We start from the raw sequence: 21,672 nt of genomic DNA on the forward strand, positions 1-21,672 counted from the left end.
CTCCCCAACTGCATTATCTATAATCCAGGAGTCCAGGGCATCCTGAAAAGTTGAACAGTTTGAGTAAAATACTTCACATTTCTTCACAGTAAATCACATTTATTTTATTTATGTAGAACAGGGGTGTCAAACATAAGGCACAGGGGCCAGAATAGGGCTGTAGGAATGTGGTAAACAGGACAGGTTTGGGAAATGTGAAGTAAAGCATAAACATTTGGACTTTTAACTGGATTTTATTTATTTATTACAATTTTAGCCCAATGACAGATTTCTTTAGTTTACTAAAAGAGCATGTCTTTATCATGTAGAAAAACTAAGATGCACTGTTGAGATCAAACATCTTTCTTTCCTGTGTTAAGAAATCTTGAGGATTAAATGGTAGTTAAACTTTTTTACAGTGACAGAAAGGGTTTAGAGTTTAGTTTGTGCAGCCCACTCAGGGTGAAAGTAGGCTGTATGTGACCCAAGATGTAGAATGAGTTGGACATCCCTGATCTAGAAGATCTCAGCTGTAAATTGGGGGTAAATAAAATGAGGATAAATAAAAAAATTTTTTTTTATGAAATTGGGGTAAATAAGTTTCCAAAAGCTCTTCATCTTGGTTGATGTTAACTTGTTATGCTGCTTTTCATTGTCCACTTTGTCAGACCATTTTTAAACACTTCTCTAACATTTTTTACACCACGTGATTAATCTATTAATCATTAATCTAGTTAAAAATCGAAAAATACATTGCGTAGTCGTTGCCTTTACTATGTTAGCGGTCATGTTTTGTGTGGAAAAGCATCGCTATGTAGCAGTCGCACGTCTCCTCTTATCACTCTTAGGTGGAGTGACGGTTGTACTCGTAGGCAGGATGCATCCCGTCATAGTGGAACTCCCTCCACTGCTCAGTGCTCTCTCTGCTCCTCTCGTTTTGCTCTGAAAGTAGAGGAGGAGAATTTCAGTGAATGAACTCTTCTTTTTCACCTGCGTCCGATGAAAATGCTCCACGTACCGTCATGCTCCTCTTCAGCATAGCTCTCAAACTCGTTCCGCTTCTCCTCGTGAAACTCTCTCTTCCGCTCATCTGCAGCCAAAATCTGCCTCTGCTCAGCTGCAAGCACAGCAAGTATGAAATGGTCAGGTTTTCAAGGCGTAAGGAGCATTTTAGAAAGATAAACGCCAAAATCTTGTTTAAGGTGATGTAAAAGGAAATGATTAATTGGTAGGAAAATTACTGAAGCACTCCTTTACTTGAGTCCAGTTTTCAGTGTGACTATCTGGACTGTTTCCTTTGAAATACGAGCTGCAGTTAATGCGTGACTTCAAAGTACAAAAATGTCAGAAGGACAAGTATTTATTCTTGAGAAGAGTCAATAATCCCAGTTGATGCATGATGTCGTTTGTCGAGGTTTGAGCTGGTTTTATTTAGGTTAGGTACTTTAGTCCAGTTGTGTCTCACCAGTCCTCTAGCTGGATAAAGAAATTAATCTGCAGGTTAGTGAGATGACTATTGTGATATTAAAGAACAAAAACAAAAGTCGGTTTCACTAATACTCAAACTTCAGTGAACTGAAGCAACATTGTAAATAAGAGCCGGCCTAAACTGGGTCATAAAAGGATGGAGGCAGTCAACAGCCACACTCATGTAGGCTGTCTTCATGTTGTTTGATGAACATCACAGCAGAAATCAAGATTGAACTTTTTTTTTTTTAATTTTCTATTGTCCAGTTTTGATGAGTATGTGTAAATTGTAGACTCAGTTTGGTCTTATGCTGCTGTAGCTTACCTGCTTCAAGTTACAGTGTAGTGTGTGTTCAGAGATGTTCTTCTGCATACCTTTGTTGTAACAAGTGGTGATTTGAGTTACTAATGCCTTCCTATTAGCTGGAAAGATGGAGCTGCTAGGAAGTAGAAGAGCATGAAGTTGTACACTGCGTACAGTGCAGAAAAATACAGCAGCTACAAAAGAGAAGCAGAGTTTAAATTTAATGCTCACATACTTTTACAAGCATTCACACAAGCTGTTAAACATCACAAAACTGCTCCCTCAAACAAATCCACAGAACTGAATCACTGCGTCCAGGGACACTTTGAAAACACGGACGAGCTATAGACGCCTAAAGCACTGAAGAGGAGACAGAAGACTTCTGTATTGTATTTCAGGCCCCCAACTGACTTCTAAAAGTCTCACGCTGACTCGCTATTCACACATTACAATGTTCCAAAAAAGAAAGACGAAGAAGAAGAAGAAGAAGAAGAAGAAAGGGTTTGCATTGCACTGCTGAGCTTTGAAAAAAAGCACAAAGAGGGAATTTCATAATAATAATAAGACTTGGAATGTAACTGCTGTGTTTGATTTCTGTAACAAAGACTGTGAAATGTGATTGCCTGCTCTCACACTGCTATCACTTGAGGAATGGGCTGTTCCTTCATCCAGGGGATGAAGATCTGTGGCAGCGATTCAGTTTTACATTTTAATCCACTTGGGCATATAAATAATCATTTTTAACCTTTATTTAACCAGAAAATCTTTTCAAGCAAGCCAAAATTACATAAGCTATCAGTTTAAAGTGAGCAAACCATCACCCAAGACTTTATGTCCAAAAATATCTAGGTATTGTGCTGAAGAGATATCAACTGAAGGAAAACTGTGGCCTTACTGTACTTTCACGTAATACCACTTAGAACCACAAGATGGTGCAGGTGTGTCATTGACTGATTCCTCAAACATTTTCACCCCTGATGAGGTTTTTTTGAATGCTCCATCTACCTGTCACTTTGCTGCTGGAACACCTGAATTCCCCCATGAGGGTAAATAAAGGATATTAGAGGACAATGGGCAGATTTACTTAAGTGAGGCAAATTATTGTGATGTCACAACTGCAGGATGATCTCCTAACAATGCGTGTTAAACTTTCATGCAAGCGTTTCTCTCTGTAAACAGCAGTCCAGTTACTATCTTACTGTGCCACGTGTGTGAAGCGCACACAGTTTCTTAGTGTTGGTAGCACATTGCAACATTCAGGTAATAATCTAATACACTAACACTTTTATTCTTTACAGATTCAGCAGAGAGAATTTGTTCGCTGTGTGCGCAGTGCTAAGAAAAAGAAGCTAATTTCTGCTCAGTTTCAGTAAAAACCCATGTGACTGAGGCACAATATGTCTTGATGCATGCTCAATCATCCAGGTAAGTAAATCCCCAAAAGTTGATTCTGTTCATTTGGACGTAGTGTTTTAGTGGGAGAAACGTTTCGTCACTCATCCAAGTGATTCAGTATCAGCTGACTGCAGGTTTCCTCAATCTTATAAACAGTACATTTGCATGAGGCGCATTTGCATGAGACGCAATAGGTGGCGTTCACCTCTAAACACTCAGCGTGAGGACTGCGTGAAGAGTTTTAGGACAGAGACAAAATTTTGGCACTGCAATAAGAGCTTTGAGCCATCCACGCAAAGTGCCGATTACACACTCATTCTGATAACATCTCGCCCTCCTAAAAATGAACTATCCTAGTAGCAGCTATCACAACCACAACAGGCATAAGACAGGATTTTTTTCAGCGTACAATTTGCAAGAAATTGCGTGCCACAGACACATTTGCGTGACACATTTAAATATTCTCCTCCTGAAAGTGATGAGGAGAATATTCTCTCCTCCTCTTACGAATACATACGCCATAAGGCAGACCACAAAAACACTCCTGTTTTTCACAGGCTGTTCTCGTTTATATGACGCCCATAAAACAACAGGGTTTGAACACACTGTGGCAAAATAAGATGTGCGTTTTGTAGTTCATCTTCTGTACGTTGTAGTTTTAACACAATGTCGCATTGTTAGGAGAGACGAGTGTGAGAGTGTTCCAATTCTCACGGTGTTTCTCTTTTCCTAAGTCCTTAGCAGTTCTCTTACCCACTTTCCCTTGATCTCAATGATGTTTATATCGAAGTCAAGGAAAAGAGGTTAGGAATAGGAGATAGGAGTTACCTTTGGAAAGCACCCTAGGTGTAGCTAAAACAAATCAGAAAATAAATGAGAATAATAAAATATATATATATCAGTACATATCAGAAGAAAAAAACAACAACACACCCCTGTTGTGGGTAAAATGCTGCCCCCTACTGGTAAATGTTTTAGTGAAATTCTGCCAAGTACTGAATGTTACTTTCAACTCCTCCCTTATTTACAAGGGTTGTCACAGCATTAAGCTCCACATGTTTGATTTGGTGGATTTTTTACACTGATGGCCTTCCATCCAGTGTGATTGTGCATACCCTAAAGAGATATGTGTCTCCTTTTGGGACTAAACAAGGATCTTCCACTTGTTAGACAAATGTGTAACCACAAAAGAACCGCTTGAAATTCTGACAAGTATAATTACCTAATAAGTACCTTTAACCTATTGTGTTTTTAATGGAAGGATAAACAGGAGAAATCAAGCACAAGCGCAGAGAGAAAATGCAAACTCCACACAGAAAAGGTCAAACACCTATGTTTGAACCTAGGACCTGTGAAGTGTGAGGCAAACACTGTGTATGAGTTGTATAAGTGGAAGACAATAGATGGATAGTTAGAAGAATTACGACTTTCACTGACGTCTCCTAATAGAACACACAGACATCCTCTTTGGGTCATTGATCAGCAGGTGGAAAATGAAGAAAACACTCCTGTAGGGCAAGTAATGTGGAATTTATACCACAACTGTGTCTGTTCACATATTGTATGTATTTTCCTACAGACAGCGTAAATGGACTGGTTCTTTTATAGTGCTTTTCTGCCCTGCTTGAGCACTCAAAGCATGGCTTCAGAAAGAGGAGGAGGGTTTTCACCCAACGCAGACATACTCCTGTGCAGTCCTGCACAATCACAACTGCATGTTGCTGGACGTGGATGATACTGTGTATTGGTCGAAAGCTGACTGGTTGATAAGCGAGCTGTAATAAGACTTTCTGTCCAAAAATATCTAGGTATTGTGTTAAAGAGGCATCAGCTGAAGTAGAACTATGGCCTGACCTGCATGTAATACCACTTTGAACCACAAGGGGTGAGAGCAGAGTTAGCTGTAACGTCTACTGTCTGACCGGTTGTACCGCATACTTTGTACGCCATTTCCGTCGACAGCTGTCTGCTCGCTGCAAGTAGACAGACAGCCCACGACTGACCACACCCTAACCACAATTTCAGCGAAGACGAACCACTCACACTGGAAAAGTTGAACAGCCTTTGACCTTTTATCAGAATTCCCAGCTTAAGTTGGCATGCACACGTGCGGCTGCTTGGAATTCAAGTTGTAAATTACCAAGCTGAAAAAGATTTAGAGATTAACTTACAGATCAGTATCTGTCACCAGCATGTGAAAGTTTATTCAGCACAGTTAGTACTGAGGTCATCTGACTTTAGTTTTATATTTGATCTCTTTCAGAAATTGCACAGCAGAGCTAATAATCCATCATTTTATCCACCCTGCACATTACCGCTGACCGACTCCCACAAAAGCCAAACAGCATCATTTGTTGGACTGCGATGTCCATCTTTGGATATCAAAACTCTGACTAGAAACTATATTTCATCATATCTGCCAGCTGAAACAGCTGCCTCTATCGAATACTTCCCTTCAAAATTTCATCCAACTGCAGGACAGGTAAATGCCTTAATGCAGCACGAGAGACTCTTCAAAGTGAGCAGCTTGTTTTTCTCACTTGGTACTTGCTTTTTTTTTTCCCTCTGACCCCTTTCTGCCTGTGTGTTGGCACATTCCACATTCAACTCACAACCACTCACCCACTCACTCATCCATCTCTGTCTTTTCAGTCTGTTCTCTGCTTTGTGCTCATTTTATTCCTCCTGTTTTTTCTGGGGTTTTTTGCACAAAGTGTCTCGCTGTCATCACACGTGCAGCACGTTATGCAACTGCAGTTCAGAACAGCAGCATTGTTGTGCGCTCTCACCTTCCTGCTGGTAAAACTGTGCATAACAGCCGGCGGTAAATCGCTCAAGAATGCCACACATTGTTCAGTAATGTGAATACTTTGACAGGAGCAAACTGGTGTGGGTTGCAGGCCAGGACAGGAAACGGAGGTCTGGGATGGTCTCGGTTCATGCCAGGTCCACAATAAGGTTAACAGCTGCTGGCTGCCATGACTATAAAATCATTCAGACTGTCATAAACATGTTCCCTCACAGCAGAGTCAGGAAACAAAAGGGCTGCATCTCTATGAGTCATCTCATCATTAATACAGACACCAGAAGTGCATTTTTAATAAAACAAGTAATACAATAAAAGTATTTCAATACATTCATCACTGGGGTTCAGCAATACTCTGACACTTGTTCCCAGCACAGTATCAAACATCTTTATGTTCAGGATGAGGATGACAAATGTGTAAAACGTTATTATCTTTGCCTCGGCACCACTACATACTTGTGCACATGATGAATGTTGAGGCTTGTGGATCTCAGAGATATTTTATCTGCCTGACGTGTCAGGCTTTCTTTCAGTGCCAAAAAAAAAAATCTTCAAGTAACAGTGAAGATTTCCTCCTGCTCTTTTTAGTCTTCTCCATGTTCCTGTAATCCACCCATACTGTCTTTTTGACAATTAAACCATCATTTAAACAATAAGATATTCAAAGCTTTACAAAAAGCCCATTTCTAGGCTCATTTTTCTGTTTATAACCAACCAACACACCTGGTGTGATGGCCTCAGCCACACATTGGTAAAAAACCAGTCCACTCACCTCATTGGTTTGGTTTTGCAGTTAAAAATGTGTTTCAGTAATGTAATTCATTCATTTCTTCACTTAAAACTAACAGTGGTATTATGAAGTCCGCACATAGTAGCGCTTTGTGGTTTTTAAAATGTATTTTGTCAAATTAAATGTATATTATATTATGTTTCTCTTTCTTTTGTTCAACCTGGTTTGGCTGTTTCCTGCCTAAGCAAAAGGCATGACTTTGAAAGCACAACGCCAGCTCAGCAGGACCAACTATGTGCTTGTCAGCAAGGGGGTGTTTTAGGGTTAGTTAGGTTATTTTGTGCTTAGTAAGTGTTTAGGTCTGTTTCCCTTATTGTGTGTTAACGGTTTGACCAAACCACTATCCAAGTTACCCTCCTGTGTCTTTGTGTTTGAGTTCAGTTGTGTATACTTTTTTTGCCTCGTGAATTTTCTGTAAGTCATTTTTTGAGTAGAATTATATTTAGTTTAGCTCTTTTGTTGGGGTAAAATAAAATAGAACCCACCTTGAGGCTGTATTTCCTGTGTCCTCTATGCCTTCACTGCTTGGTCCCTCACATCTAGATTTAAACTTCTCTGAGAAGTTCCAGTGTGATTTCAAATCATGACATAACACATAAACAGCTCTTCCGAGAGTCTTTAAGGACCTGTTGATGCCGGTAATTTGTCTGTCCACGTCCTCTTAGATCTAACTACAGCATATGACACTGTAGTTTATTTCTGTCACATCTTGAATTGTGTGTGGGTATTAAAGGTACAGCCCTAAAGCACATTTAGCAGAACATTAGCAGAAATAATTTTTTCTTGTTTTTACAGGTAAAAGCTAGCATTTTTAGCATTTTATGCCAGAATTGACCACAAACAGACTTCACCGTGCAAACACAGCCTGGCTGACCATGTCAGACTCCAAACGACTGCAAACTGACTCAAAGTGAACTCACCGTCCAGCTCATCCTGGGACTTCACACCACGTCTGCTGCGTCTTCTGAAGAAGTTTGAAGCATCGGCCTGCTTCATGAAGACCCTTTTCAGTGGACCTGCAGTGGAAGCAGGAGGGAGTTCAGTTCACAGTGTAAAGTGATACACAGGGCGATATGCAGGGAAAGAAACGCAGCTGATGCAGCCCCTGACCTTGAGGATCTTTAGTGCTGCCTGTGCTACCGGGCACAGCTGCAGAGCTGGCCTCCGGAGACCCTGTGTCGAAGCACAAAACATGAAAGGTCTAAATTCAAAACACAGAATCCAGTTTTTCTCATGCCTGCAACCAACTAATAAGACAAATTTTTTTTGTAAAAAATCTCACTCCTGCATCATACTCACATGAAAGTGCAAAAAGCACAGTGAGGAGAGCCAAGAGGGTTGCATACGTCCAGGACATCTTTTAAACTCTGAAATACTGAGAGATGTGAGTGATGAGCAGGAGGGAGAGAGGTGAGTGAGACGTATGTGAGAGGTGGGATGGGGCGCCCGGGGCGATATCGACTGCTTCTCAGTGCAGGGAGGGAGTGATCGTGCAGATCTGATAAGAGGCTGAAACCAACAAACATGCCAGAGGGCTTCCAAGTCACAAGAAGGTGCCGAGGGTTTCATTTCAGCTCAGCAAACATGCTGCTTCTCTCTTTTTTTTCTATGAATTTTAGCTGAAATTAAAATGACCTGAAATTACACAATCTATGGGACTATTGCATCAGTGACACTTGCAACTGTTTCATTAATAAAAGAAGAGAAAACATACTGTAGGTGTAACCAGAAAAATTATAGTCCGGGCTGCTTATGCGCTGGCTTCCTGGATAATATTTCTTCCAGAGACGATGGATGGGAGACAACAAAAATACTGATGTTTCTTTAAAAAAAAAAGTGACAGAAAACAGTTGAGGCCAGGAGCCGGAGCAGGGACTCCTTGCCAAATGTCTCCTTTGAAACGGGCCCCCTCAACAAGGCCGCTCTCTCTGCTAGGCAAAGACTTGTGCAGGAAAGTATGCAGCCCTCTGTTTGCTTGAATTTCTTCCAACCTGTACTCTGGCCGGGCCCCAGAAAAGAGTGAATGTTTAAATTGTTTTGAGGGAGAATCCAGGAGTCGAGGGACTGGTGCTCAGAGAGATACGAAGATTTTGGAGTGAGGGTTTTGAGAAGATATGTGGTGAGTGTATTTTATTCAGGTAGGTGTGAAACAGAACAACATCGGGACTGAAGAAAACTGCAACATTAAACAGCAACAACAGTGTCTGTGAGTGCATAAGGGAAAAAGAAAACAGTGTGCTGATAATACATGCATTTGGATTATATATTTCTAGACTGTGACTTGAATAATTGAAAGTTTTCTGTGACCTGCTCAGGGGCTACAGCTGCAAACTATTAGTTTTGCAACAATCTGGCATGTTTACATTATATTTTTATACTCATGTTTATTACCATGCACCGCCCCTGTTAAATAAATAAATATATTTTCAAAAAATTAAAAAATACATGTGGCTGTGTTTCTTTTCACGTCTTCCTTTACAATATCTGAGTAACTGTGAAAAGATATTACTTCATAGGGCAATTTTCATTCATTTCATTAAAGGTACTTTCTCTAATTACTCTCTGCAGACCGTAACTAAAGCTGTTACCAGCAGGAGGCAGAATTTTACCAGTATGTGTGTTTAGATGTTTTCAGATATATGCTTCCTGTTCCTAGGCTGTTATTGTAAATATGGATCTGGTCATAATGTCGTGCCTGGTTAAGAAAAATACAAAAATAAAAATCTCACTGCACCATCTTGTGGTGCAGGGTGGTATTGCATGAAAGTACAGCCTGGCTCCGGCTCTGCTTCAGTAGATGTCGCTTCATTACAACACACACATTTTGGACATCAAGTCCAGGTATGTAGTGCTATGTGTGATCACATGTTCGCCCACTTCCATGCACGTAGTTGAGCCTTTGCAGCCATGCTGGCACTTCTCTTTTCAACTGTTGATCTAGCCTGATGCAGAGCCTGGTTAAGAAATGAAGTGTTTCTGTGCAGTAAAAGACTAAAGACTTTTAATTTGAAATAGATACAAGCAGTGCCGAATGTCCATAAAGAGCATAATGCAGTAAATTTAATAGCGTGGAAGCGGATCAAAAGACTAAAACATATCTGATGATTTCTTATTTACTCTGTTTTATATCAAACAGGAAGAAAGAAAACACAATTTAGCCTTAGCAGATGAGTGAGATACAGGTCAGTGACCACTGGATAAAATAAAGTGTCCATGTGAAAAAAGCAACACTATTCCTAATTATTCCTCTAAATGAAAAAAAAAATGGTTGAAATAAAAGCATTTTATTTGTACTCATTAATGTTGAAGCCGGCAGCTACGTGCAGTTTGAAAGGTGGGGTGTTTTTTTTTTTCTTTTATTGAAGTTACTTAATGCAGGAGCTTCAGTCCTGAGTCAGTGAACACTTTGAATGTCAATTTAACAGCTGTTTTCTGCGAATTATGATGAAAATTGCAGCAAATAAAAGGAACTTCAGCAACATTATAAACTTTTAATAACTGATTGAACCTAGTGGAGGATTATTCTCTGAGCTTATCATTTTGTCTGTTTTTTCTCTTAAATAACGCAAGAAACCTGTGGATCAAAAAGAGATGAGCCAGTTGATGGAGGAAACCAAATGGCTATTAGAAAAACCAGCAACAGCAGTTTTTGTTACTGGAATGACTGGGTTACTGAACTTTAGCTTCCCTTTATGCTCACTGTATTTGATTATTGCAGGTGTATGGAAGGTCTTAGTCAAATAAAATATATTTGTCCTTCACATGCTAAACTCCTTTCACTCTTATTTAATTTGTAGGATCTGGTTTATTCCTGCAGCAGTACATCTATGATCGAGTTTTTCCATTATTTTTGAATAAAGAAATTTGAAATGAGCATCTTTAATGGATTAGGTCAGGGATTTCAAATTCATTTTACAGCATGGGCCACATACAGCTCACTTTGATTTTAAGTATGCAGAACAAGCAAAACTCCTTTTTTGTCAGTGTAAAGATGTATAACATATTTAATCCAACTGAATATAATAAAAAAAGTGCAGTTAAATGAGTAAATCTAGTTTTCCCCTTGTACAATACAGAAATGCTGCTGTAGTAAATGCAGTAAATATGTCAGGAAAAATAAATAAAAACAGATAAACTTCTGGTAGCTCACTGCTCAGAAAATGTCCCTTCCTCCCCATGGACCTTTAATAAAAAATAAAAATTCTACAGTAGATAGTGAACAAATAGGAACTTTTTTGGGCTTTAGTTGTTATTGCTTATCTATTACTTAATTACAATGATGTTTTATGAATGGCAGTGGCGAAGGTCTTTATCAGTAGGAATTACGCCCTTTTCCAAAGCTGTCCAGTGGACCTGATTGGGTTCTTTCTCGGACCGATTCGTGGCTCCCGGGCCTTGTGTTTGACACCCCCTACTTTAGGTAGCCTGCTATACAAATATTCTCCAGTAGGGGCCGCTGTAGCTCTGCACTGGCCGCCTATCGGTCTCTCCTGTGCACAACCATCGAGTGTCGCTGTTTCCCCGCTGACACCTCGACAGCACGGCGGTGTGGTGGCAGGCAGGCAGCGTCAGCTGGCAGAGGACACACTCAGATCAACTAGTAATCGCCGTCGTCCCCCGCACTGCTTACACTCTCCTCGACTGAAAACCCAACGACAACACTTCCTATTCTACCGGGAGAGAAACTTTGAAGCCCGTAAACAAGCCATGCCGCTGGACGCGACAGCCCCGCGGATATAAGCGACACTGCAGAGCAGAAAGTATCTACGACCTCACCGAAACCACAAAGAAGAAGAAGAAGCAGTTGGTGCTTTCTTTTTTCACACTCGGAGGGAAAGACGGCATCCGGCCTGAGAAGAAGCTCCGAGGTCGGGGACTCCGGTCGGACCAACGCGAATCGTTTCTGGTGAGAGCCCGCACATTTTCGCTGTGGGACTAGTTTCTGTGAACTAAACCACGCAGTTAGAGCAAGTTAGAGGCGCACACAGCCCCAACACAGCCTGAACAACGTAGCAATGTTTACTTCACAGCCGCAGTTTGAATGCAGCGTTTGTTGTGTGTGAGCACTTCAGCCTGCCCCATTCACCGGCGAATGGCCACCTTTAACTAAGACAAACAGCGAGAGGAGCTCCGAGCTGGACGAATAACGACTAAACTACCTCTAGAGAGGGTTATAATTTATCCTCGCTGCCACAGAGAGCTGCTGGTTAAATATCAAGTGTCAGCTTTGTTGTCAAATACCACCGAGAGCAGTTGCTCGTCAGTGAACTGTGTGAGGCTGGGGTTGTAAAAAAAAAAACCAGGAGGATTGACTGGCTGCTGTGCATGTATCGTCTTGCACAGTCACTGCCCCACATTTCAGAGATGCCCAGTCTTTCTGCTCCACGCCCCCCACCCTCTCAAACTACCTGAAGCAGTGCGCAGACCGTACTAGTCTCTGAGCTCACTGACAGCCATTACTGACAGCTTTAAGCCGTTTCAGCTGTTGTTGTGTGAAGGCCAAGACAGCAGCAGCAGACAGGAGCCTGCACGGAAAATGGTTGGGGAAACACCACTGCAGTTTGTTTTTTAGGGATCTCACCCTGAAATTGAGCTTCCAGTGGGTTTCTGTGGGGAGTTTACCCGATTGTCATTGTGTGGCAGAGAATAATTGTTTTACAGGGAGACAGCATTGTTACAGCAAAACACCCCTAAGGCACGTTGATTTCTGTGTGAAAGCACCCAAGTTGTCATCAACCTTAGGGAGAGTGTGCTGACTGAGAGTACATGCTAACTCTGTGTAGTCAAAGTTAATGCATCAGTCCTGCAAAACCAACCTCACTGAGGGCTTATTTCTGCTGGAAGTAAGAGAAATCCGGGGGATTGACTCTAATTAAGCTTTTTGCAAATGTAATGGAGTTTAAAGCATTTCAGACTGAACTCAGTAAAGTGACTATTATTATCTAACAGACTGATCACTGGGGTGCATATGGGAATATACCAACTTTTATGTAAAAAGTCAATCAAACTGATGTTTAACACTCATGCTTATGTCAGATTGACTCTGGAAAACAAATAATAACTCAATAAAAGGCAGTTATTTTTTAAATCCATGGGTATGCTCAGCACCTAAAATTAGTTTAATTTGTACAAGTGTATATAGAAATATCTGAAAAATAATTTCGTTGTTGTTTTTTAGCACCTTTGCCAGTAAATGTTGCGTATTTCGTGTTTCAGTAGCTGAAACAGCTCACTGTTTCAGTTTTAGATTAACAGGAGGAGCCGCTGCTTTCAAAATGAAACTTTATTCAGCACAGTTTTAGAAAAGCAATGTCTATTTTACTTTCAGGCTTGGCACGCTTCAATATTGAGCAGCCAAAAACATGTGGCTCACATGTGGCCGCAAACTTCCGGGACAAAAAAATGATGATTGAGGTCACTTCTGACTGATTTTAGTGATACCCTGCAAAAAACAAACAATACAAAAACAGTGATATTCCACACCGTTTACAGTGTTTACTGATGGCTGCCACTTTCTCAGTTTCCTGTAAGCAGGTTTCACTTTGACAGACTCAAGCTGCTGAGCTTCCTCGAGCCACGGGTGTCCCTGAGGACCTTTCGAAAGTGTGTCTGCTTCGGGTTCGGTGCCTGCAGGAGGTCAGGGAGCTGCTGGAGGACAGTGTGCCCGAGGGTTGGCTTGAAGTGGGGTCGTTCCCTTGGTGAGGGCCGCGGGGATGGTGGCGGCAGGGTAACGTGATCCGCTGTGAAACAGCTGTAGCCACTCGCTGCTGATCCCTTGAGTCCCAGTGCAGATCAGATGATGCTCCAGTATGTGAATGGGTGGGTGTGTGAGAGAGAGCGAGGACTTGAATGCATGGGTTTTCATGCCTTCAGGGCATCAAGTCCATGCGTAAAGTCAATTTAAACCGAAATTCACTGACTTTTTGAGAGAAATTATTTTCGTATCTATTCAGTGTTTTGACTGAAGTAGTCGTTCTTACCAATCTTCTCTGTGTGTTTTACGTGTGTGTGTGAGCTCAGGTTGAAGCAGCAGGTCAAGACAGCTGGCTGAAGGTTAATGTGTCACTGCTCTCTGGGTAGCAGCTGCAGGCACCGCTCCTGTCTATAGATAGCCATGAATACAAACTTTACTTCTTTTCTTCGCTGCGTTAACATAAGAGCTGCGGCGCAGGCATGCAGCCCCAGAAGACAAATGCTGATCCTTTCGAGTTTGACCACTTCCACACCCTCATTCTCTGTCTGTGTCTGAATCTGGAAGTGCCTGTTAATGCTAAAGACCCCTCTCCCCTCCTCCTCCTTCTCCAGCTTGGAGCCAGTTGGCTGAGAACCTGTGTGAGCTATATCAGTAATACCTTACAGCACATATCTGGGTCATCATCTGTAGCATTCATGTCTGAAACAGGTGAGGGACAAATATTGCCCCCCCCCTTTTTTTTCCCTCCCTATCATTCTTGGCAGAACTTCCAGGAGCTGTTTGAACATTTGTTTTCTCTTTATTTGGAAGCACACACGTTCATTCAAAGTAATGCTGCAGAAGCGTTGCATATTTGAGATGCATGTGTTCACGGAAAGTTGTGACGGCTTTAACAGAAATCCAAGTGAAAACGCTGCTGTTGGGTTTTTTTTTTTCGAGGGGGGGGTTATTCGCCAAATCTACCCCCTGCCTCTCGGGCCAATCCAATCTCAGCTTGGTTGTTCCTTCTAATCAGGGGCAGACCACCGCTCAACACCTAATAAATAAATAAATAAATAAATGTTCTTCTCCCTTGTAATTACATTATCACTATTCATTATAGATTAAAGCAGTTTTCAACAATGATTTAAACAAAGAAAAAGCAAAGAAAAACAGACAGTAGGTAAAATTAACAGTAGGTAAAATTAATGTTTTTTTCCCCTATAGACAGTTGTTTAGGCTGATGTGCAAGATCACTTAATTAATTCAGAGGCTGAAGGTTCCGATGGGAGACGGAGAAATATTGTTTTGTTATCCTGCAAAAGTACTTAAAATTACTTACAATATAGTTATTTCTTTGTTTCCTGCAAAAGCCTGTCTTGTTATCACCTTATTGCAGTGTGCCTAACTTTAAGTATTTTATGTAAATATACTTATATTGTAAGTTGAAACAAAATACATTGAAATTCCATGTAATTACATGGGTATTACACCCTTAGGTGTGGACGGTATTTTAAAGTGTTATCAAAAGTTTACATAATGTCTGGTACTATGGATGACGTGCTACTAAATTGGTTATCCTCTGATTCATTTGAGGCAAATTCCTTTCCCTTAATGAGAATTTATCAGTGCTTCGTAATGGTTTGCAAATTATAAAACTACAATACAGCCTCGACACTAGCAGAAAATAATTAGTTGAAAAAGGTATACCGCCTCAAACTACTGCCAAGTTTTGCTCGGCTGCTCTAATACACAACAATTTCTGGTATGTGGGCTGCATGAAATTACTAGAAAGACTTCCAGCTGAAAGTTTGTGTTTGCATTTTGATACGGGTCATTCCATGAAAAGTCAGTGAGTCATGCAAAATTTTACCTTCATACTGTAAATATTTTTTGTGTTGGAGGTTTTGGAAGTACATCAGGGTTTCAGGACTGAAAAACACATTTGAACTCTGCTGCATCCAGATCAACTCCAAATGTCACAAGCTAAAAGCAAAAAACACAGTTTTGCCCCGTGATCACTCTTGAGAATCAGTACCATGGGATATATCATAGCTTCACTGCACTATTTAATGCCAGGGACAGAAAAATTACATTTTTGCTAAACTTTCAAAGGTCATATCAGCATGTGGGTTAGGGGTTAGGGGTCTGGTAAAACCAGGTTTAGCATATGGACGCTCTCACCTTTTAGCTGTGATCGTTTCCTTTTCTTTCGTACCTGAGCAGCTCTCTAATGTTGTCATTTTGTCTCACTCTGAAACACCAAGTGTAAAAACTTAATCAAATCACGTTGAGCTTTTTTTTTTCTTCCCAGATAAGACTGATTGTATAGAAAAACTAATATTGTGATAACCCCATCCTGCTGTCTGGGCTTAATTAGATAGTAGCCAGCTCTCTTTTAATAGCCATGAAAGGCTTTCAGGAGGTGGATGAGTACAGATGGGCAGTGAGGGGGAGGCTGACTGTCACTCTCTCTGATGCTAATGCCTGCCAACAAAAAGACAACAGGTGACTTGAGTCAGCCTCAGATCAGATGAGCCCACTCCATTATGAACAGAAGTGGGTAATAACCACGTACGAAAAAAAGGTATCGATGTGTGTAAAACGTTCAGTAAATTTTTAGTTTCATAATTTGACTCAGGTACAACATGTACTGTGATTGTCTCTGCAGTTGTTCTGTTTGTGTAAGTAGAAGAAGCTTCTTTCTGCTGCTCCCTTTAGATTAAATTATACTCCGATGCGGACACAGACAGCTGGAGACCCGACGGCCGAGTAGGCGTTCTTAAGTTCGCCGCCCGGGGCGCATGCATAGTTGGTGCATTGTAAAGCTTTGATTATACTTTCCACACAAAATTTATGTGACTCGGACCCAAGCAGACTTGTGGACAGTGTTAACCAGGACATCATTCACAAGGGGTTGCCACGTGTTTTGATTGTGTACGTACAACCTCAGAAGGGATCTGTGTCTCCTCCAGGGATTTTCCACTTGTTAGGGGAAAAAATATTCTCTTTTTTTGTTTTTATTTGGTCATCTTTTATTACAATGGAAATGATGCTAGTCTGCTGCCTGCCAGATAAAATCCTAATCTTATGATCTCAGTGCCCTGCTTTGAACCCAGCTGGGTCCACAAGGCTTATCTGTCACATTACATGCTGTCTTTTCATCCCATTCACAAACTGTTATCATGTCCGCTGTGAAAGCTGCTTAGTAAGCACCGGTTTTATTTAAATCGCATGCTTAATTTCAGAGTTATTCCCATGATGTACGCAAAAATATTTTGCGTTTTCTTCTTCTTCTTCTTCTTCTTCTTTTTTTTACAGCAGCAGGATTGGTGCATGGTTTTTATTCCAAGCTTCTCTGTTCAGCCTTTTAGTCGCTCGTGTGTCTGCATGTGGATGTTGGCTCTTTAGCAAAAGACAAAAAGGTTTTTTGTCTTTTCTTTTGTTATGGTCTTTTTTGTTGTTGCGTAACTTATGTTGCATTTGTGGGGTAGTTAATACTTTCCTCTGTTTCATCATGGCCCGAATCCAATCCGTCCTCTACACCTGCCCCGTAAACACTTTACTCACTGTTTGTGTATTTGCATGGAGGGCCCGCCACATTAAGCTGCTCTTCACCAACTAGCATTAAGTGTAGGTGGGTTTTAATCCCTCTAACACAGAATCTGCATTACATCAGGCTCATTAACTGTCTTCTGCGAAGGTGAAGCACCGGTTTTATGTCAAGTATGGGGGCGTTAAAGGATTCCCGGTAGTGTGATTGTTTCAGGACTGTCTCACTAAGTGGAAAGTGTAGTTAAAAACTGAATAAAATTGAAATGAAATAGATGCTTTTTTCCAATAAGTGATGATCTCCTTTACAGCAATGTAAATCCCAGAAGACGGCAGTTACATGTTCTTGTTTCTGTAGGAGAGAGGCAAAGGTGAAAGTATTTCTACACTAACCGCTTAGTTAAGAGACTCTTCAGCAGCTGCAAGTGTGACTCCATATGGAGTAACACTCATTGTGGAGTGGGAGGGTGGTGGTGGAATGAAATTGGGGCCGTGTCACTCCATTAACCCAGGGAATATCCGAGCAGAGGTGAAACAGAGAGCAGAGCGACAAACAGCAGTTGAACACAATGTTGGGCTCAATTTCATTGGCTTAATGCAGTCATGGCGATTTCATATTTATAGTAATTCTAAAGCGGTTTACACTGGTGGTGTTTGTGGTTGTTTGTTTTATTTTTGCTCATGTACAAAATTTTTCTTGTTAAATTAAACACAAACGGAGAGGGGTAGCTGCGGTTCACACTCATGTTTATTTTAGTATGCCACGTAAATGACGTATGAAATCTAAAAGATAATTTTACATGGTTGTTTCTTTTTCCAAAGTAGCTCATCTTGGCTAAATATGCATACTTGCAAGAAGAAGATTGATGGCAAGAATAAAGTGTCATTTTGGCACTCACCTTTATTTGTTTGCCATCTTTGTCTTTTTCAAAACTTTTATAGCACCTACAGTAATTTCATTGAGTTATTATCAGCTTGACTAACAACCTTGACGTCACTTTAACGGACAAGCTTAAACAGAGTCTGAACAGGTGTCTTTAAGAGCAACCCGAAACACACCTGTCTGCACATCTGTTAAAGTGGCGTCGCCCACATCTTTGAGCCGTGACTGTATCGAAAAGATGAGTAATGAAATAATTCCCGCACTAGTATCGAAACGTGATGCACCGACATGCAGTATTGAAGTTAGTTATTTTCTGGCAGTGTTGGCTCACAGAAGGAGCTTAAAGAGGAGCACGCCTGTCACTCAGGCTGCTTTAACCACAGCAGCAGTGTTGAATCTTATAAGATCTGTGGCTGTGCATCTGTGGCCTGGTCTCTTGTTCCAACCTGACCTGTCCGTCTGTCAGCCCATCTCAGCTCTTTGGACACGTAGGTGACAATGTGGGACAAGTGTGAAAGCAAGGTGAGGGGAGGAAATGATGTGTGTGTGTCTGATGTAAAAAAGGCAAATTCGATGACACATTTTGCCAATTTCAAACACATTTTAGCTTTAAAGCTTCACCTGCTGTGTGTGTGTGTGTGTGTGTGTGTGTGTGGGTAGCACGCCTGCCTGGTTGCCATGCTCAGTGCTGCTCAGCTCGACACCACGCACCACCCCACTACATCCCACATCACTAGAAAAAGCCCACTTTTTACTGTGTACAATGCAGCCTTTATATAAGACCCACATAATGGAGCCAACTCCTTCACTCATGTCCTCATTGTCTTGGCCAGGTTGAGAAAAGGCTGCTCTTTAGAAAACCAGGGCTGAGCTCACCCGTGAATCATGCCAGCAGTCACGCTTGTTCTCTGTCGTCTTTTGTGAGGAAGGCTGCCAGGGAAGAGAGGTGGGTGTTTTCTCGGGGGCGCCCCCTGAGCTCCTCAAGGCAGTGACCTTAGCTGGTTTACTGAACCCCGTAGGGGTCAGGTAGGGTTTGTGACCTGGCGTTTCCTGTTTGTGTCTGTGGCCCAGACAGCCGTCATCGTATGGCAGGGTTGGTGGCTGCATGGTGTGTGTAATGGTTTCGTGTGAAGCGCTTGCCTTGCGTTGCACGGCTGATGTAGGGGTTGGTGGGTTATCACAGCAGGAACTCTGGCTCTTACCTTTGTAAGTGGCTGACAATCAGCACAGCTACGACCGCAAAGGACTGAATCCATATGCAGCGAATGGTATTGTCGCACCACTGCAGCATCTAATGTCCCACTCTCTCTTCTCCCCCTCTACCTGCAACCACGTCATGCTCTTCTGCTCACATGACGGCCAAGAAAAAGTATAAAGATACAGCCTAGCACACATGTGAAGATGTCAAGAGTCTGTAACATCTCAGGCACATTATGGTGCGTATTGATGGTTGGTTTACGTGACGAAAATGCAGACGTAGTTGAGCTGGGCGAGTGGGACGGAGGTGGGTTTTTCTGTAGGATATTTGGATGGGGTGGGGGAGTGTGGGGAGAGGGATCGGAAAATCAGCATGCAGCAGTCTCCTGCGGTGCTCTGCATTTTCAACATGGAAAAAGCAGCGGGGGTTGCCGTGGCAACAAATCCCAAATCAGCACAGAGCGCACACCCCTCTGTTCCACACCCCCCTACCACCCTCGCAGCCGCCTCCTCCTCCTCCCCCCGTGCCCCTCCTCCTCCTCCCTGGCCACCTCTCAGCAGATCGAGAGCTGCGACCTCAGACCGGCCTACTTAGGGGAGCAGGGATCAGGCTCAGACCAGGGATCATGTCCAAAGCTCCACTCTCGATCCCAGAGCAGGAACATGTGCCAGCGGATACTGGTGCGCGGCAGACAGTCTTCCCTCTTCTCCTCCCTCTTCGTCTTTATTTTATTGCTGCCATTTACTTTGTACTCAAACCCCTCAGAAGATGATTTGTATCCATAGTCTGCTAAGTAGCAGGTTTTGTCGTTTAAGAGATGTGCTTCTTCCTATCCCTCTCATATTCAGCACATTCATAAATTAAGAGCGGATTGTGGATATTACCGTGGAACTGAGGACAGATCAGCTACAAAAGCCAAAAGTGAGAGGCCTGTCAGTTTATCCCAACTTGGTGCCACATAATCCTGATTTGAGCTTATCACAATGATTGTAAACACAACAAAGGATTTTGGCTGTCTAGAGTAATATCAGAATTAGGGCTGAAAAGATTGTGGTTATTGTTGTTATTGAATAATCTGTAAATTATGTTTTTTTTCTTAAATCTTTGGTGATTGAAAAGTTCAGAGAACCCAAAGTAGTTTGTTTTTTCTTGTTTTTCAGACAAAGACGGTATTTAAAGGTGAACATATTTTCAGCTCCATAATTTTGTTCTTGGACTCTACCAGAGTAGCTTTTCACATGGCAGAATCATCTTTATTCATCTTATATTGTCTCATCAGTTCATCCATTATCTGAAACAAGCAGTGTTGGGCAAGTTACTTTGAAAAAGTAATTCAATTATAGTTACTAGTTACTTCTTCAAAAAAGTAACTGAGTTAGTAACTGAGTTACAATATCCTAAAAGTAATTAATTACTTGAAAAGTAACTATTGCGTTACTTTAAAAAAAAAGTTTAACCCTCTGGGGTCCAGGGTATAACTGGCCATTTTAACTACTTTTGATTTTCCCTCCACATTTTACCTTTAAAAACTATTTGCTTTGCCTTGTTTGGTATCATCCTTTTCAGCACAACCTCACGTGTCTGAATTTACAGTCATGTTTTCATTTTGACAAACTGTATTAACACAATTGATCTAAAATCAGACAAAAACCATAAAATCAGAGTAGAAAAAGTTATATTTTTACTGTAACAACCACAAACATCTTTAATGAATCATATTTCATAACTTTAAATGCAACTATAAATTGTCAATTTTAAAATCCTATGCACAAGTTTACTTTTACCCTTTTTTAAAATAACCATTTCAAACTATTTACAGAACAATCAGCTGTTCTGCATTCAATAAGATGCCACACAAATTATTTGTGCCACTCCAAATATTTCTGTCCACTATAAAGGAGAAGATCACAGCCTGATACCTGCAGGTCTGACAGCAGCAGGTGTATCACTCCTTTTTCTACCTGGAGACAGCAGTCGCATCATTGTTCTGACACACAACACAAAACTATCCACAACACTACACACTAACTACACAAGACAACACATTAACTACACACTCCAAACACGCTAAACGTCACAAATCTCTCACATCTCAAAACTCGCTCTCTCTCTTTTTCTGCTCTCTCTCTCTCTCGCCGTCACTCCTAAAACTTCCCCTGTTTTTTTTTTGTTTTGGTCATAAGCAGAGAGTGCTTGCTAGTGCTGTCCTTAGACAGTAAACGTGGCGAAACTATTGAGGAAAAAATGCCGCGTATATATTGTTTATCATGACTCTGGTTTTACGTGGCCTATCGACACAATTTATAAACTGGTAAATATCACCTTGTTGCTTTATCTTTAAGTGGTCGTGTGATTAGCTTACCACGACTACTTTATTCTTCCTCAGTCAAACAGCAGCACTCATGCGATTGTTTTGCCCCCTTAGCTCCAGGTGTTGTGCAAAAAGTGATCATGATTTTCACGTACGCGGGAGCGCGCAGCTGCTTAAAGCTGTAGCGCCCAGATTACTTACGTAGTCAGCTACTTCCGTGCTACTGATATAAGATGCGGTAAGCTGAACACAGCTTCAACCGTCTGTTTGTTGAAAAATAGTAACGGACCGCGTTTCCTTGTTAGTAACTGTAA

General features: G+C 41.5%; 2 protein-coding genes across 3 annotated transcripts in view; one reads left to right on the forward strand and one right to left on the reverse strand.

Moving 5' to 3' along the window:
* Positions 1-124: 124 nt before the first annotated feature.
* Positions 125-8,239, reverse strand: ucmab (upper zone of growth plate and cartilage matrix associated b). The gene is made up of 5 exons (XM_063481026.1): positions 8,041-8,239; positions 7,852-7,914; positions 7,662-7,757; positions 998-1,096; positions 125-921 (listed from the first exon to the last, which is right to left on the reverse strand). Exons 1-5 carry the CDS (start codon positions 8,096-8,098, stop codon positions 824-826), a joined length of 414 nt encoding a protein of 137 aa, XP_063337096.1. The 5' UTR covers positions 8,099-8,239; the 3' UTR covers positions 125-823.
* A 3,049-nt stretch (positions 8,240-11,288) lies between these two features.
* LOC134631242 (cyclin-dependent kinase 17-like) overlaps positions 11,289-21,672 on the forward strand; it is a 66,105-nt gene continuing 55,721 nt past the window's right edge. Inside the window, exon 1 of one of the 2 annotated variants that reach the window (XM_063479383.1) lies at positions 11,289-11,647. The gene's annotated coding sequence lies outside the window, so the exon portion shown is untranslated. The remainder of the gene's footprint in view (positions 11,648-21,672) is intronic. The other variant, XM_063479385.1, reaches the window with a different exon arrangement.

Source organism: Pelmatolapia mariae, linkage group LG7 (genome assembly GCF_036321145.2).
Source record: "Pelmatolapia mariae isolate MD_Pm_ZW linkage group LG7, Pm_UMD_F_2, whole genome shotgun sequence".
Taxonomy (NCBI): domain Eukaryota; kingdom Metazoa; phylum Chordata; class Actinopteri; order Cichliformes; family Cichlidae; genus Pelmatolapia; species Pelmatolapia mariae.